The sequence below is a fragment of the Lissotriton helveticus genome, chromosome 4_1, assembly GCF_964261635.1.
Source record: "Lissotriton helveticus chromosome 4_1, aLisHel1.1, whole genome shotgun sequence".
In the NCBI taxonomy this organism is placed as follows: Eukaryota; Metazoa; Chordata; class Amphibia; order Caudata; family Salamandridae; genus Lissotriton; species Lissotriton helveticus.
In genome coordinates, this window is record NC_136063.1 from 823688433 (window position 1) to 823705571 (window position 17139).

General features: G+C 42.9%; 1 protein-coding gene across 2 annotated transcripts in view; it reads left to right on the plus strand.

The window, feature by feature from the left end:
• Positions 1-4237, plus strand: part of MYL12B (myosin light chain 12B) — a 40902-nt gene extending 36665 nt beyond the window's left edge. For both annotated transcript variants that reach the window (XM_078687473.1, XM_078687474.1), the window contains exons 3-4: positions 1658-1819; positions 3737-4237. In XM_078687473.1, coding sequence (XP_078543599.1) covers positions 1658-1819; positions 3737-3909 — 335 coding nt within the window. In that variant the 3' untranslated portion in view covers positions 3910-4237. The remainder of the gene's footprint in view (positions 1-1657; positions 1820-3736) is intronic.
• The last annotated feature ends 12902 nt before the right edge of the window (positions 4238-17139 follow it).

Sequence of the window (17139 nt, forward strand, 5' to 3'; positions counted from 1 at the left end):
TAAGAGGAAAGTTTCAAGTAGTTGGGTAAAACTGGTTAATGCATTTATTTAATGTGGTCTAGATCATCAATGATTTGTCATTACAAAATTCTATAAAGTGGACAAATTGTGTGACTACATTTCTGTTCAGTACACCTTAGCTGGTGATCTAATATTAGTCAATAGTGCATTGCCTTGGATCTCCAAGTACTCTCTTGCGCAGTTGCATACGAGTAAAGAGCACCGTTTTAAACCCTGGGAGGGAGAAGTTTAAAGTCAATTCAGTGTCTCGGATATATATTTAGCGTAGGAGTCCGATGCATTTGCGTGCCCAAGGAATGGAGTTCATTAAGAAAGTTTAATAAAATGGTTGACAGAGGTTTCAAAGGGAAAAGACGATTAATTACCCTTGTTATCAGTTCAGAGTTGTTCAGCCACTGCCTAGTACCCAATCAACTTGTGGCTCTTCCATAAGAGATGCCCTAAATCAGTTCCGCCTTTCCTGCATCTTGCACACAACCTTGATTCTCAGATTTTTCTGGAGAAAGATCCAGTGGAGAAGTTTAGAAAAAAACATTGTCACACTATAAGTCCTATATCTAAACGTGCCCAAAAGGGTCCCATTTGTGATCCAGTGAGCTAGCTCCCAAGTAATTCCTTTTTTAAAAAAAATAAATTTTTTAATTCCTCTTTTAGGAGAAGTTGGCAAGCAGTTATTACTAAATTTTGATAATTGTAATTTCCTTGCGATAAGAGCATGGTAAAACAGCTGTATTCATGGAGAGCAATATATTTTTTGTTTGCATTTTGACTAGGCACTTCTTGTTGGATAAGACGTAAGGGCAGTATTAGAGGGGAATTCATATTATGTGAATCTTTTTGGTCCCTGGTGTCTTGACTATTTCACGATGGGAAAACACTGGCCAGCAAATCCTAGCTCAACAATCATTGTGTATTAAGCAATGTGTGATTATTCAGTGGATACTAGGCTCATGAACAAAAGTGTCTGCGACCTAGAAAACGCCAGCTCCATAGACTTGTAATAAAGTTTAAGGAATAGAAGTTATTTTTCTTTGCCACCATCTGATATTCAAGACTGGCACAGCTGGTGAAACTGTAGTCATGTACTCAATGTACTCCTTTGCATACAGATAACAAGAGGCTATACATATAATTACCTCGATGCCAGCTTGCAAATTTAATTCTTGAGACCTAAAACAATAACTTGCAGTCCTATTCATGCAATAATGCTCAAACTAGAACATTGTGGATACAATAAGAGATCTGCTTTTGTACTCGATGGCAGATCCTGCAGTTCAGGTGTTTTTGTAGCACTTCTCTTCTCTGTTGCAAGCTTTCTGATTTTAGATTTGTGTTCATCTCTTGAGACCACAAGTTTAATGTTCCATCACAAATGAGTACTAGTTGTGATCATTTTAGTTGACCCCTCCCCCATTTACTGGTCAACTTTAATGTTCTGTCAAAGGTAGTTTAGAATTTGTGCATGTAAATCTGTTGTCTACTTTAGAAAGCAGATGAATTAACATTTTATAACACAAACATTTAAACCTTCAGAATTAATAATAATTGCTCTTAAACTTTCTAAAAGTTTTTAAGGTTTCATATCCCTTCTTCAGATGTTGAGTGTGTAATGACAGTTTACATTTTTCTTCTTTAGGTAAAAATCCAACTGAAGAATACTTGGATGCCATGATGAATGAAGCTCCAGGCCCCATCAACTTCACCATGTTCCTCACTATGTTTGGGGAGAAGCTAAATGGCACTGACCCAGAAGATGTTATTCGAAATGCTTTTGCATGCTTCGATGAGGAAGCATCAGGTAAAGGCTCAACATTCGCTGCAATCAGCTTTAATGTTGCTAAAGTTTGGATCTTTAATCATGTTCTGTTATTTGCATCTTGATGTAGCGCATGATTCATCCCCGGTAGGGACATCTCGGCGAGTTGAGTGACAGGTGCTGGGTAGATATGTTCTGAAAACAGCCAGGTTTATAAGCTGTTTTTTTAATTAAAGTAAACTTTGAGAGGCAAGAATGAACTTTTTTCCAGTGATTTGGGCCAAGATGGGGAAAGGCTCTGCCTCCATATTTGGCAGTTCAAATGCGTCTTGGGGTAGTAACAGTTGGTTGCTAGATCGCAGCTTCCTGTGTGGAGTGTGGGGTGTAGGGAGTAAGTCTATTCTGTAGATACTTTGGGCCAGAGCATGATACAGCTTTGTAGCTCAGGCAAAGAAGTTTGAACAGTGCTCTTTTACGGATGGGTAACCAATGTAGGTCTCTGAGTGTGGGGGCTGAAGGAGTTCTAGGTGGCATGGTGTTTACTATACGGACAGCAGTGTTTTGATCAACTTGCAGTTTGAGAGGAGATATTAATTTGAGGCAAGGACAAGGGGTATTTCCAAAGTCTAGACGACTGAAGACAAGGGCTTGAATGAGCGTTTTACATGAGCTTAGCTGAAGCAACCAAAAGATTTTCTTGAGGAGACGCATGGTACCAAAGCAAGATCCGCATAAGGAGGAAATGTGGTTCAGCATAGAGGGGTCATCTATGAGAATGCCTGGGGGGTGGGGCGGGGGGGGGCAAGTTCCTCTTGACACCATTCCTCTGACCTGTAAAGCAGAGCTTTCCCAAACAGTAGAATCTCAGTCTTACCCCCATTAATTTGACACCGTTTAAAGGAACTTCCATGTGATGATCTCTCAAGCATGTGAAATCCCAGTTTGACATTTTCCAATCCTGTATCTAATGGTGGTGTTAAATAATTGAATTCTTCTGAATCACTTTTTGCATTTTCCTGCATTTCAGTTGAACCCTTTTCTCACCCTTTGATGTCTCTGCCTGCTGTGAGCTTAGCAAGTAAACTGTTGAAATATTTTGTCGCACTACTTTGGGATACCTTTGTGTGTGTGTATATATACCGAATAATGAACAGCTGCTGAGGTTTTACATTTTTAAAAAATGTTATTACACATTTCTGTCTGCTCATGCCCATTATAGCTTGCACTTAACTTTTCCCATTTGATCTTGCATTTTTTCCTTTTTATTTAATTTAGCAAATGCAATTATAACCCTATCTAGTAGTCATTGGAAACTCAAACTTTCTTTGCAAGCAGATCCGATGGTCCTAAAAACTAGGAGTTTTGTTTAGGCAGAATAGTTTACATTCTGAGCAAACGCACTATCTCTGAAAACAGGACCGGAGTGATAGGTTGTTAATCATGCAATCCCTTTCTAAATCTTTGATTGGCTACATGAAGGAATCTTCTTTTCCTGTAGAACTTTTATTTGTGGACACTGGCTAGAGTTGTTAAATGTATGTCTTAACTGGCTCTGCTAAAGAGGAAGGTAAAAAATATAGTAAAACTTAATTTTAACGAGGTAGAAATCGGATCTGATGCAATAGTAAAATCCAGAGGAAGACATTTCAGTATGTATCCGTATGAGTTTGAAGGACAAACCATTCTAGAGGATAGGTTTTGGCTATATGCATGAGAAGGAACAGGTTCTCTATAAAAACAAAGTACATTTCTGTGAAATAGTATAGTTTGTTGTATCTGTTCAAATAAGATCATGACACAGTTCAATGTTTCAATTTCATTTTGAAGAGTGGAGACGGATAAGGTCCCATTTGTGCTTTTTATGCAAAAAAATAATGGCTTTACAACAACTATTAATTTGTTTGCCCACTTAAATCCCTCCCCTGTTTGATATGTAATGAATCTTTATCTCCCCCTTAGGTTTCATTCAGGAAGATTATCTGAGGGAGCTACTGACTACCATGGGAGACCGGTTTACGGATGAGGAAGTGGATGAGTTGTTCAGGGAGGCACCCATTGACAAAAAAGGCAACTTCAGTTACATTGAATTCACACGCATTCTAAAACATGGAGCCAAGGACAAAGATGATTAAAGAAGTTTCCCAAACCTGCAATTCTATCCATGTTGCCCATGCGCACATTTCGGAGTTTCCTTCCCTCCTAGAACTTGTTGCATGTGTTTAGCTCTTCAGCTTTTGCCTTTGTATTTATGGATTTAATCCAAGCCATCCCGGTGCATTTGCAACTATGTAATCAACTGGAAATAGAAGGATGGCTCTGTTAACTGAGGGGGAAGGGGATTGGGGGGAGTAAAGACCAATTATACTTGGAAATCCATAACAAAAATCTCAGTGTTTCTGGTTAAGCTGGATTTTTACATTTTTGTAATAAAACAGTTTTGAAATAAATTACTATATACTAGCTTAGTTTTGTAGCCTTCATATTTTTGTAGTATGTACGGGAGTCTTCTGTTAACGAACGTTTACGTCCCTTAACTTGGTGTGTACCTTCACGTGTGCTACTTGCTTATTTTGGGAAGCAATTTTGCAATTAATCTGAAGGTACTTTGCATTAGTTTAGCAAAACTGTTTTTTTTTTAATTGCAGCATGTTAACTGTGCCACGGAGTAACTGTTTGGAGCATTAAGACTAGTTCCCTGCTAGTTAACAATATGTTGCTGAAAGGTCACTATCTTTGCATCTATCCTCTACAAACGTCTGCTTGGAATTTAGTCTGAGATGGATGGCTCTGGAAAGTCAGTTGGCCTAAGTTCTTTTTCCTTCATCTCTGGGTGCCACAGCTAAATGCCAAAGGAGTAAAGCGTGAAGTCCCTATTCGTTAAAACAAGAAAATCCGACTTGGTGTACCAGGGTTGTTGTTTTCCCAGTTATACCTCCTCCCTCATCTTTATTACACCTCTATCTGCATCATTCTAGGCAACGAAAATCACTCCAATGTGCGCAAACCCACCTGAGCAACTGGTCACTTGGCACCACCACCCTCACTTCCCATTTCTGACATCTTTCAGATCCCCAGCTTTCCTTCTTTCCCCAGATAACCTCTTCTCGCATACCTTCACTGTCTTGCCTAATGCCCTGTGGACTTGTAGAGAAGACTCACAAATGCATGTAATCTAAAATTAAGATTTATTCCAGGAAACTCCATACAGCATAGGTCTTCAAACGGGGGGGGGGGGGGGGGGGGTGCAGCATCCCTTCAGTGGGGGCCCGCAATCCACCCCACCACTTAACCTTCCATTGTTCTTTCCAGGCCCAGTAGGCTTCGTGTGTCTCCGGCAGCCCTGGGCTGCTGGGGACTCGTCTGGGCAGCGTCTGGAGTCTTATCTCTGGCACGCCATAGTTTTTCACAGGTCTTTATCTTGGAAACCGAGCACAAAGAGCCAAATAAGAGCTCAAAGCGAGCACAAAAGAACACAAACTAGTACAAAAGCTCAAAGAAGGGTACAAATAACACAAAAGGGCACAAAAAGCAGAAAATGACAAAAGGAAAAAGAAAGGAGCACAAAATGCACATCCAGAGTGCGACCCGTTTTATGCTGCCTCAATAGGGAATTTCAGATTGGTTAATGGCTGCTAAACTGTTCAGGTTTTTAAGTATGCTTGAGGATAGTCTGAATCGAAAACTGACCTATTGATAGCGAACCATTTAAACTTTCCTATTACATTTGAATGGCATTCATACTTCCTAAGCTCCGGTCATAAAAGGCATGATTGTAGGCTTAACAGAAGAGGAATCTCTTTAGAGAAAACAGAAAATAATGTAACTTTTTTTTTCTTCTTTTTATGTAGTGTTTTCTGTTCAGGCTTTTGTTTGACCTTACTACTGTTTCGATGTCACAGGTAAAAGGACAGGGCTACATGTTTAGCGCTTTACCCAGGCTCCACTACCTCTGTGAATGGACTTGACCCAGCTTCAAAGCTGAGGGGAGCCTGGTGCTTCCTTAAATTAACTCTGAACATTCGTGTCCATATTTCACCCATGTTGCTATGTGTAGCCAACTATACACCTTGTGTAATTGAGCTGCCAGACACGAGTTGAGCACTGCTAAACTTGATCAATTGTTTGGGGTGGGTTACATATATCCACCACTCAAATGCCTTTCATATTTCACTATACTAATTGACGACTAATCCTTTGTGGGTATCCTGAGTAGCGTGCTACTCGCCCCCTCAAAAAAAGCGCTTCAACACCCCATTAGGGTTAAAGTGCTATATAAATGCAAACCTTTTTGCCCGATTCTATCCTTCCGATTCCAAATAATTGACTAACCCATCCACCACTTAAATCACTTTCATATTTCACTATACTAATTCAACACTAATCCTTTATGGGTTCCGGAGTAGCGTGCTACTCACCGAAAAAGCGATTTGTCACCTCGTCTGGGGTAGTAAGCGCTATATAAATGCAATTGCAATAATTGCATATCTTTTGTAAACTTGTTACAGAGGCTGATGGTTTTCTGGTTCCAGTACCCTTTGGGCCCCCACTCTGCCTATTTCTTACATTTGGATTTTACTTTTTACTGCCTTAGTGTGGGAATGCATTTCATTAAAAGGAATATAAAGTTGGGTTACCAAAAGAAAAATGCCAGCCATCTGTTTAAAGAGCCTGCAAATGCCGTGCCTTAACACTAAATAGGGTTATAAATAAAAGAGTATGTATTCATTTGTAATGTGACTTTTCAATCTTTGTTCCCTTTAATTATCAGTCCTGGATCATTCAGGCAGCCCTAGAACACAATTAACAATGCTTCCTGTTCAAAGTATGAACAGATAAGTGCTGAAAATAGGCTTTAGGGGACTGCTTATTTTTGTACGGTCTGGGACATCAATATAATGAGCTGGCAACCCTAATCACAAGATTGGAAGTTTGTTGCAGGATGAGCACAATCTTTATTTCCTCCTCCCTCGATCCCTGGACCCTGAATGATGCCATAAAAGCAATAGTGTAACTTGTATCTGAAACCTTATGCCAGCCCTCAATAACCTGCCGAATAACTTCAACTGTGTCTGGGAATGCGACCTGCATTCAGACAACTCACTCCTCCTTCTCGCCCTTCACTTTCACACTCGCCCTGCACTCACAGGGATCACAATGTACTCGCACTAATCACGATGCACTCGCACAACCTGCTCACCCTGCACTCAGTGACCACTTCACTTATGCCACTCACCGTGAACTCCCATCGTTCTCCCTCCAATTACCCTGCAGTCGCTTGAACACACTGCTCACTCTGCACTCGCAATGCTCTTTCGTTGTTCACCCTGTACCTCACCCTGTAGTCACACAAGCACACTACTTACCCTGCCCATGTGACACCTCACTCACCAGTCCCCCTCACTGCTCACTCAAACAAGCCCATCACTAACCATACATTCATTTGTTCCACTCTGCACTTACATCTGCACCCAAATGGTCACCTCACTCACTCTGCAGCCACTCCTCTCCTACTCTCACACTGTCGCACCATTCATCGTGCACTCACATGGGCACTCCTGTCACCCACAAAGTGCAGATGGCTAATGTGCCTGCTACAAAAAACGTGTACCATGCAGATCACAGAACTGAGAGTTAGTGAACTACGGTAGCCCTATAAAAAAGTGAAATGTTTGTCAGAAAGAGGCTATAGAGAGATGAGGGGCATTGTTGGCGAGTGGTAGTGAGGAAGTTCATGGAGACGGAGGAAATGGGGAAAGGGGGCACTCAAAAAGACCGTTGCACAGTGGGCGACCAGTGTTGGGGCCAGCCCTGGCTGGGAGTCTTAGCACTCCAAATCACCCCCTCCCCTCCCTCGAAGTTCGGTACTAGTTGCATCCCTGGTTGCTTCCCATGTCAGAAGTACATTTGCTGCCTGTTTTTCATACCCCCTCCAGTTAGGGCTCTCTCTGGTTGGAGTAGTCATCCAGTACCGCCAATCAGCATGTAGTGCCTGCAGCAGAGCACTGCTTTGATGTCAGCACTGACGTTCCTCCAATGACTGGGACAGCAGGAGTGTAGTTTAGTTCCTATGGTAAAACACTTTCACTCCGCAACTTTCACTCCGCATCTTTCACTCCGCATCCCTTCACTCCTCATACCATTACAACGCAAGTACCATTACTCTGCAATACTTTTATAACGCATACCATTACATTTTATATGCTTTTACCATGCATGCTTTTACAACGAAATTCGTTGTAAATGCATGTATGAATGGTAAAAGCATATGTTTTTTAAATGTAAGTATATGGTTTTAGTTTGGGGGTGTTGGGGTATATGTTTTAGGGGTTCAGGGGTATTTTAAGGGTGGGTTTGGGTTATGGGGTACAGGGGTATTTAAGGGTTAAGGGATAGGTTTGGGGGTACAGGGGTATTTTTAGGGTTCAGGGCTAGGTTTGGGTACTGGGGTATAGGGGTATTTTTAGGGTATAGGGGTATTTTTAGGGTTCAGGGCTAGGTTTGGGGGTACAGGGGTATTTTTAGGGTTCAGGGGTAGGTCTGGGTTTTGGGGTATTTTAGGGTTCAGGGGTAGGTTTGGGGTACAGGGGTACAGGGGAATTTTTAGGGTTCAGAGCTAGGTTTGGGTTTTGGGGTACAGGGGTATTTTAAGGGTTCAGGGATAGGTTTGGGTTTTTGGGTGCAGGGTATATTTATAGGGTTAAGATGGCTTAGTGTTTAAGGGTGTTGGGGTATTTTAAGGAGTAGGGGTGGTGGGTTATGATTCTGGGGTGCAGGGGTATTTAAAGGGACCTGGGCGGGATTAGTTTTTAGGGTGTAACGGGTAATAAAAAATAATTTAAATAATGCAATTTAAAAGAATAAATGTTTTAATTAAATAAAAGTGTGTGTGTATATATATATATATATATATATATATATATATATATATATAATTTTTTTTTTTTTTTTTTTATTTACTTTTACAATGTATATGACTTTACCACACATGTATTTGCGTTATAATGGCATGCGTGATAAAGTCATATGCGTTGTAAAAGTTTTAGGAATGATGGCTTTGCGGAGTAATAGTCCAGCGTTCTAAAAATTGCGGAGTGATGGTATGCGGGATGTTGGATTGCGGAATATCGTCATATATTCAGTACCTATATTCCCAATAGGCTCCGCGCATTGGGATAATATATCCTATGGATTTGATGTAGGACTTAAGTCAATAGGTCTCTATCGAATATACTCAACTTAATAGTGAGTGCCAGCTAGCTCAGAGGTCACTAGAAACGTTCTCGAATAAACAAGAAGGGATTTGTTTCCGACAACCGCTTTAACATGACGACTTTGTTTCATAAGAATATATCTCTCAGAGTTGTGGAAACAATAGATAACTATTTTACTCGGTCAATAGTGCATACTTAGTTTCTACACAGTTGCAGAGAAATAGTGAGATGGACGTTTTCTATAAAAGATTTATTGAACAGTCACCTTTCTCATGCAAGAGAGGTGAACTGCTACAATCGTTAGACAGAATGCAAAGTATAATGCGTACAGCGTAAACAGTAATATGAAATCCTACTGTAAGAGCATTGTATGGTTTCTTGGCCATTTAAAAATGCATACATAAATAACATAGACTAAAATACACAACCGGTGCTTCTAAAATACTTCTACCCCAATGTAACTAACCTAAGTCTAGTACGAGGGAAGAAGTAAGTATTGTTTAGCATAGGTTTTGTTTTTGCCAAGAATCTACCAAAGGTTTCTCTGGGTTCTAATCAGCTCCATATTTTTTTAGAATGAAGGAGGTCTGGTATTTGTCTCGGGACTCGATTTCCCAACACCCCGCAAGGGGAGCCAGAAACACTGGAGCTGGATTCTCGTCCGAGAAGGGCAGCTTCCTGATCAGTGCGTCAGCTGGAGAGTCTGCTTCCTTCGGCACTTGCTGTAGCGAGCTGCGTCGAACTGCTCAGAACCACCGTATCTTGCTATAGCAAGTGAAGGTATATTTATACCTTGAAGGTGTTTAGGAATGCCATAGTTGACGTAAAGTAGGGCCTATGAACGTCATGAATGAACCCCTGGGGAGTAGTAGTTCATTGTTAAACTAACTGAGTTCTTGGAGAAATCCATATTCAAGCAAGGGGAAGTCCCTAACGGCTTAAGCTAATTTTCCAAGAAATCGTTGTGACGTTTGGTGAACGGATGGAAGTAGCCATGCCTGTATTTGGCTAGCATGGACTGTGCCTAAATAAGGGCTTGATTTCTATGCCTATATAAGGGCATGAATCAGGAAAATGCAAGCAGAGCCTAAGACGCTACACAACCAGAGATGCCTGGGAGTGCCGCAAATTTTGTATACATAAAGTTGCAAAATACTTCAAATTTGCTAATGAAACGGCACTTCTTCACTGTTGCCTTTTGCCTTGTGGTTGCTGAATTTGACATCTGGTTGCTGCGGTTCGCCTCGCTCTTGAATCCTTCCCCATCAAGGTTACCCTGGTTTGTACCCTGACAGCTACTGCATTTTACTGCAAGGAATTTACAATGGTATCTTTCCTGAAGATTCCATTCTATGGCAGGGAAGAGATTTTATTTTTATTTTTTGAAAGCTTCGCTCCTTTCCTCTTCATCCCACTACTAGTGGGAACGTTGGGAGGTTTCAAGGAGGAGCGGATTTGGATATAATGCCATAGGTGTTGACTTTGGTTTTGGAGACCCCGGTTCGAGTCCTGCCATCGGCTCAACATCATTTGATCCTAGGCAAAATAAGAACAATTGTTACTTACCTGTAAACAGGTGGTTCTCCAGTATTGGTGTCTTTCATAGATTCACATGCTTGAATATTCCCCGTCGTCGAAGTGGGGAGTCCCACGGTAAATAAAATAGCAATAATGCTAAATATATATATAATATATATTCACTGAAAAAACCATAGGTTATAGACCATATATAGTTAGGAATTAGCATTTACAAAACCTTGAAAATTCACTGAAAAAACCATAGGTTATAGACCATTTATAGTTAGGAATTAGCATTTAAAAAACCTTATTTTACTCGCACAAAACCATTGAAATTCCATATATAGTTAGTTGCACTAACTATATATCGCGCACCCGCAATCCACTGCTGATGATGTCACATATTACATCATTCATGACATGGTCAGTGACATCACTGATGACAACATCCAGTGATTATGTGTTTCTGTAAAGTTTAAATATGTTTTACATATTGAAGAATGAGTGGATGTATAAGTGTCTGAATGAAGGTTTTAGTAGGTGCGTGATTGACTGTATGAGTGTGATTAAATGCGTCTTACTAAATGCACGGGTTAGTGACTAAACTGTCTGAAAGTGTGCATCAGTATGTCTGTTGTGCAAGCTGCTGCATGTGTTGATCAGTAGCTAGATAAGTAGCTATATTCGTTATTGATTGGTTGCACAAGTATTTGTATGGGAGACTGAGTGTGTGTATGGCTGGCTGGGAGGTGTGTGACTCTGTGCAGATCAATGTGTACTTGTATCAGTGATTCTATAAGAGTAAGTATGTGTTAGTATATGTTTGAAAATGTAAGGTACTCTATGTTTAACTGTGTAGATTAGAAAATGGAAGTGTGATTGATTCTTTACAGGACTGACTAGGTGTGTGAGTAACTCCATGGATGAGTGGCAGAGTGTGAGTGTCTGTATAGGTGTATGAGTGCATATGATAGTGTTGTAAAGATGAGTGATTGTATGTATGAATGATTGTATGGGTGAATGTGTGTGTAGACGTAGGAATCAGTGAGTGCGTATGTAGTAACTAGTATTGGTGTGTCAATGGTTTCAAAAAATATACTCTGTATTTAACACTGGGTGTAACAGAGGTTATATTAAAGTGTGAGGAGATGCATTGTATTGTCACATGAATGATATCATCAGTGATGTGGTCATTGATGTCAAATGAGATGTCATCAGTGATGTCACTGACCATGTCATGAATGATGTAATATGTGACATCATCAGCAGTGGATTGCGGGTGCGCGATATATAGTTAGTGCAACTAACTATATATGGAATTTCAATGGTTTTGTGTGAGTAAAATAAGGTTTTTTAAATGCTAATTCCTAACTATATATGGTCTATAACCTATGGTTTTTTCAGTGAATTTCAATGGTTTTTTAATAGCAAATATCATAAGCTGTTGAATGTCAAGTACGTGGTAATTGAAAACATTTTCGTGTTTATGCACACTGATCTGCTTTGAATGGTGCCCCCCCCCCTTCATTTCTATTAGGAGTACTCTCTCTTTGCACATAGTGAAGGGTACTTAACGCAGGCCTTTGCCCCCGTTGTAATACGTCGTGCCTGCTTCTCTCTCCATTTGATTGATTGTTATCCAAGTATTTACTGTTTTAGAATTGGTTCTCTTTGATTCATTCTCTATTTACAAACAAACACAGAGTCGCAATACTCTGTTTAGTCTTTGCAGATAACGAAAAATCGTGTAAAAAAAAGAAAAGGAATCGAGCAAAATCAGTAGGCCACTAATGGGATCTCTTTTTGACCTCGCTAAAATAGAAACATTAGGAACAACCCCTCATGACAAATAGAAAACTAGTGAAATGAACTGAACTCCACACAATGATGGCTGCAAAACAGCTCGGCTCCGCCACCCACCCCGCCCAAAATAACGATAAAGAGCAGCTGCCATGATTGGTTGTGAAATGGCCACGACGGAGCTACGAAATGGTGCTGCTCTCATGCTAACCCCAGCTTCAGTCTGAAACATCCAGAAACACAGTAGACTACCAATTCGATCAGTTCCGGTAGCGCCCCAATGTAACCCGGTAGAGAAGAACTAGCCCTCCCCTCTTTGACTGATGGTTCTTGTTGCCTGTCCCTTCTGTTGTCATTTAACAGAACTATTTAGCCTGCTGAAAGGGGTTGTGTTCCGACCGCTGGTTGGTGGAGACATTTTGACTATATTCTGGACCTGCGTTGTCGCGTAATGCGTCATATGACGCGCCGCGTTAGCGCATCCGGAAGTCATCCGGGGCGCGACGCGCAGCGCGTAACGTAAGCATAACAGGTCATGTGACTTGTTAATAAAACTTTTCATTGGTTCATTTTACTTTTCTTATTCTAATGATGAAAGGCTTGGTCATATGACCTAAAAATTACGCTTTTTATTACTTCCGAACATTATTTTTTCTTAAATATATGTTATAATGTTCCAGGCTAATGTACTTTCCCGGAAAATTTACAACTGTCCTGCAAGTAAAATATATTCTTTTTTCGAGAAAAAGAGCGTTTCTTCGTCCCATGACTGAGCCGTTCAGCAAAAGAGGGTCGACCTGCTGTCTTAGTCGCCGATACGCCTGAATATGAGATTCTTATCGATCACTTTATGTTGCAGGAATAGAAAACACAACAGCCCTTGAACATTTATCTTTACTGCGTTCCTTCGTATTATACCTTTTACCCTTCATGTAATTGGTCTGCTTTATTTCACTTGCCTTTTAATGATTCTAAAACAGTGACTATTATTAAAAACTTTACCAATGTATATACTACTACCATGTTTTCTTTTAAAAACCTTTATTGTGAAAATTTCATTATACAAATACGGGCCTATAACCACGTGGCCCGGCCACGGAGCAAACTGTAATCGTATATGATGAGTAGACATTTACACTGTAGAGGAACGTAACGGGCGGGCCATTAGGTTGCAAGAACTAAGGTGTCTAACAGTTACGGAATCGGTGGACGTACATTTTATAATTAAAATACGACCGGGCCAGTTACAATAAAATTATCTAGATATACATTTGCGGGCAAGTACCATGGGTGACGTTAATTCGAACTTTCAATAGTACAGTAATCAATAACACATCAGAACTTAATATCAATAGGGATGTCGAAATATTCAATCAATTCTCGTCCCCGCCCGCCATGTGCTTCAAAACTGCATACGTATCGTGATTTCAAGGTTCTGCAACCAGTACACAACAAGGAGTTACGAGTCCCATTTATTCCGGTGCCATTTTGGGCGAGGACGGGCAGGTCCAGGATATAGTCAAAATGTCTCTACCAACCATCGACTATGATGATGTTCATATGCTGTATTTATTAGAGTAACACTCATCTGTCCACATGAAATTAATTTGCCACAATCTAAACATGTCATTTTAATCTTTCCAAAGTTCTTCTAAATATTTGGGACGTTTCCCTTGCCTCTGATGCTGTGAGTGCCACTTCTTTGATGAATGTACTAGCAGGTCAGGGGTTCTCCTCCAAATCTCTTTAATGCAGCACTATAATTAATTGGTGCCACCTCTCCATATGACGATGCATGGTATAGTTACCATAACTATATTTTTTTTCGGTTCCTCTGGAGAGTTCATCGTGGCAGATGAAGCGTGTAACGTACCGGGCATTTACCTTTTTTTGCATGTACAGGAAAGGAAAAAAAATCGAGCGTCCGAGTTCTAAGGTGTCCCAGGGCCATTTTAGTGGACCAGGCCCAAATCCAAAGAACAGGCCGCCATTTTGAGAGTCCTGTTGCAGCCGCCTGTCGCTGTAGCATCAAGAGCAGCCGAAACTCAGCTGAATGGCAACTGAAACGGTAAAGGGGCGCCCCACTACAGCAGACGAGCCTCCACCTAGGAAGGCCCGTTCACGCCACCTCCCCCCCCCCCCCCCCCCCCTTCGGGCACCCCACGCCGTTATTCGGAGCAGTATTGTAGGATGGCCACACCAGTGTGGCAACTTGCTAGACATCACCTCGGTGGTAACCGAATCTCAGCGCCTTGTGGTGTCTCATCTTCAGAAAATATTCTTGCGCTACCTTTGCCCCATTCACACATCGGTCCGCTACTGACGCCATCTCACAGGCTAATGGGGCGCCCCACGCCGAGTTTCAGCATTGTAGGATGACCACACCAGTACAGCAACTTGCTAGACATCCCCTCGGTGCCATCCGGATCTCGGCGCCCCACTGCAGATGAAGTGCCTCAACTATGAAACCACCACGGTGACATCCGGATCTTGGCGCCTTGTGCTGGTTCCGGCCTATTCACACATCGGTCCGCTACTGACGCCATCTCACAGGCTAATGGGGCGCCCCACGCCGAGTTTCAGCATTGTAGGATGACCACACCAGTACAGCAACTTGCTAGACATCCCCTCGGTGCCATCCGGATCTCGGCGCCCCACTGCAGATGAAGTGCCTCTCAACTATGAAACCACCACGGTGACATCCGGATCTTGGCGCCTTGTGCTGGTTCCGGCCTATTCACACATCGGTCCGCTACTGACGCCATCTCACAGGCTAATGGGGCGCCCCACGCCGAGTTTCAGCATTGTAGGATGACCACACCAGTACAGCAACTTACTAGACACCACCTCGGTGCCATCCGGATCTTGGCGCGTTGTGCTGCCTTCGGCCTATTCGCACATCGGTCCGCTACTGACGCAAACTCACAGGCCAACGGGGCGCCCCAAGCCGACTTTCAGCATTGTAGGATGACCACACCAGTACAGCAACTTGCTAGACATCACCTCGTTGCCATCCGGATCTTGGCATCTCAGCGCCTTGTGGTGTCAGTCAGAAACTATTGTTGCGCTGCCTTTGGCCCCATTCGCACATCGGTCCGCTACTGACGCCATCTCACAGGCCAACGGGGCGCCCCACGCCGACTTTCAACATTGTAGGATGGCCACACCAGTACAGCAACTTGCTAGACACCACCTCGGTGCCATCCGGATCTTGGCATCTCAGCGCCTTGTGGTGTCTTCTATTCCGAAAATATTGTTGCGCTGCCTTTGGCCCCATTCGCACATCGGTCCGCTACTGACGCCATCTCACAGGCCAACGGGGCGCCCCACGCCGACTTTTACCATTGTAGGATTGCCACACCAGTGCGGCAACTTACTAGACACCACCTCGGTGCCATCCGGATCTTGGCATCTCAGCGCCTTGTGGTGTCTTCTATTCAGGAAATATTGTTGCGCTGCCTTCGGCCTATTCGCACATCGTTCCGCTACTGACACCATCTCACAGGCCAACAGGGCGCCCCACGCCGACTTTCAACATTGTAGGATGGCCACACCAGTGCGGCAACTTACTAGACACCACCTCGGTGCCATCCGGATCTTGGCGCGTTGTGCTGCCTTCGGCCTATTCGCACATCGGTCCGCTACTGACGCAAACTCACAGGCCAACGGGCGCCCCACGCCGACTTTCAGCATTGTAAGATGGCCACACCAGTGCTGCAACTTGCTGGACACCACCTCGGTGCCATCCGGATCTTGGCGCGTTGTGTTGCCTTCGGCCTATTCGCACATCGGTCCGCTACTGACGCCGCCTCACGTGCCAACGTATTTTCTCCGCATTTTATACCCTATGCCGCATAACAGGTCATGTGACTTGTTTATAAAACTTTTCATTGGTTCATTTTACTTTTGGTTTCCTAATGATGGAAGGCTTGATCATATGACCTAAAAACAACACTTTTCATTGGATGAAAACTTTTTTTTTTTCCCCAAACGATGAAAGCCCCACCTTGTTTCTGGATGTTTCAGACTGAAGCTGGCGTCAGCATGAGAGCACCACCATCTCGTAGCTCCGTCGTGGTCATTCCGCGAGCAATCATGGCAGCCGCTCCCCACCAGAAGCCTACAGGAGTCGGGGGCCCCCAAAACTTTTGATGAATCCTCAAGGCGGAGGGGACGCTTTCGAGAATGGGGTCCAAGACCTAGCAGACTAGCGTCCGATTTCCAAGGTGTCCCAGGGCCATTTCAGTGGACCAGGCCCAAAAAGGAAACAGCCTGCCGCCATTTTGAGAGTCCTGTGACAGCCGCCTATCGCTGCACCGCAAGAGTGGGCGCAGCCGCCTATCGCTGCACCGCAAGAGTGGGCGCAACTCAGCTGAATTGCGGCTTTTGACACAGTGGACCAAAAGCGGATGGAATGGCAACTGAAACGGTAAAGGGGCGCCCCACTACAACAGATGAGACTTCACCTGGAGAGGCCCGTTCACGCCGCCTCCCCCGGGGCGCCCCACGCCGTTATTCGGAGCAGCATTGTAGGATACCAAAACCAGTGCGGCAACTTACTGGACATCACCTTGGTGCCATCGTTCTGCTGCCTTGGAACTATTCGCACAACAGTTTGCTACTGATGACCCACCCCCCGCGACGCCCCACGCCAGAAATCTGGACGTTGTGCTGCGTTGGGACTATTCGCACAGCCGACCGCTACGTCGTTGTTTTTCCCTAAAAATGTTTATATGTTATTACTGTTTTTGTTTTCTTGTATATATTTATAAGTTATTAAAGTTTTATAATCTTACTACTTTGTTGGAGTGCTATATATTTTTAATGTGACAC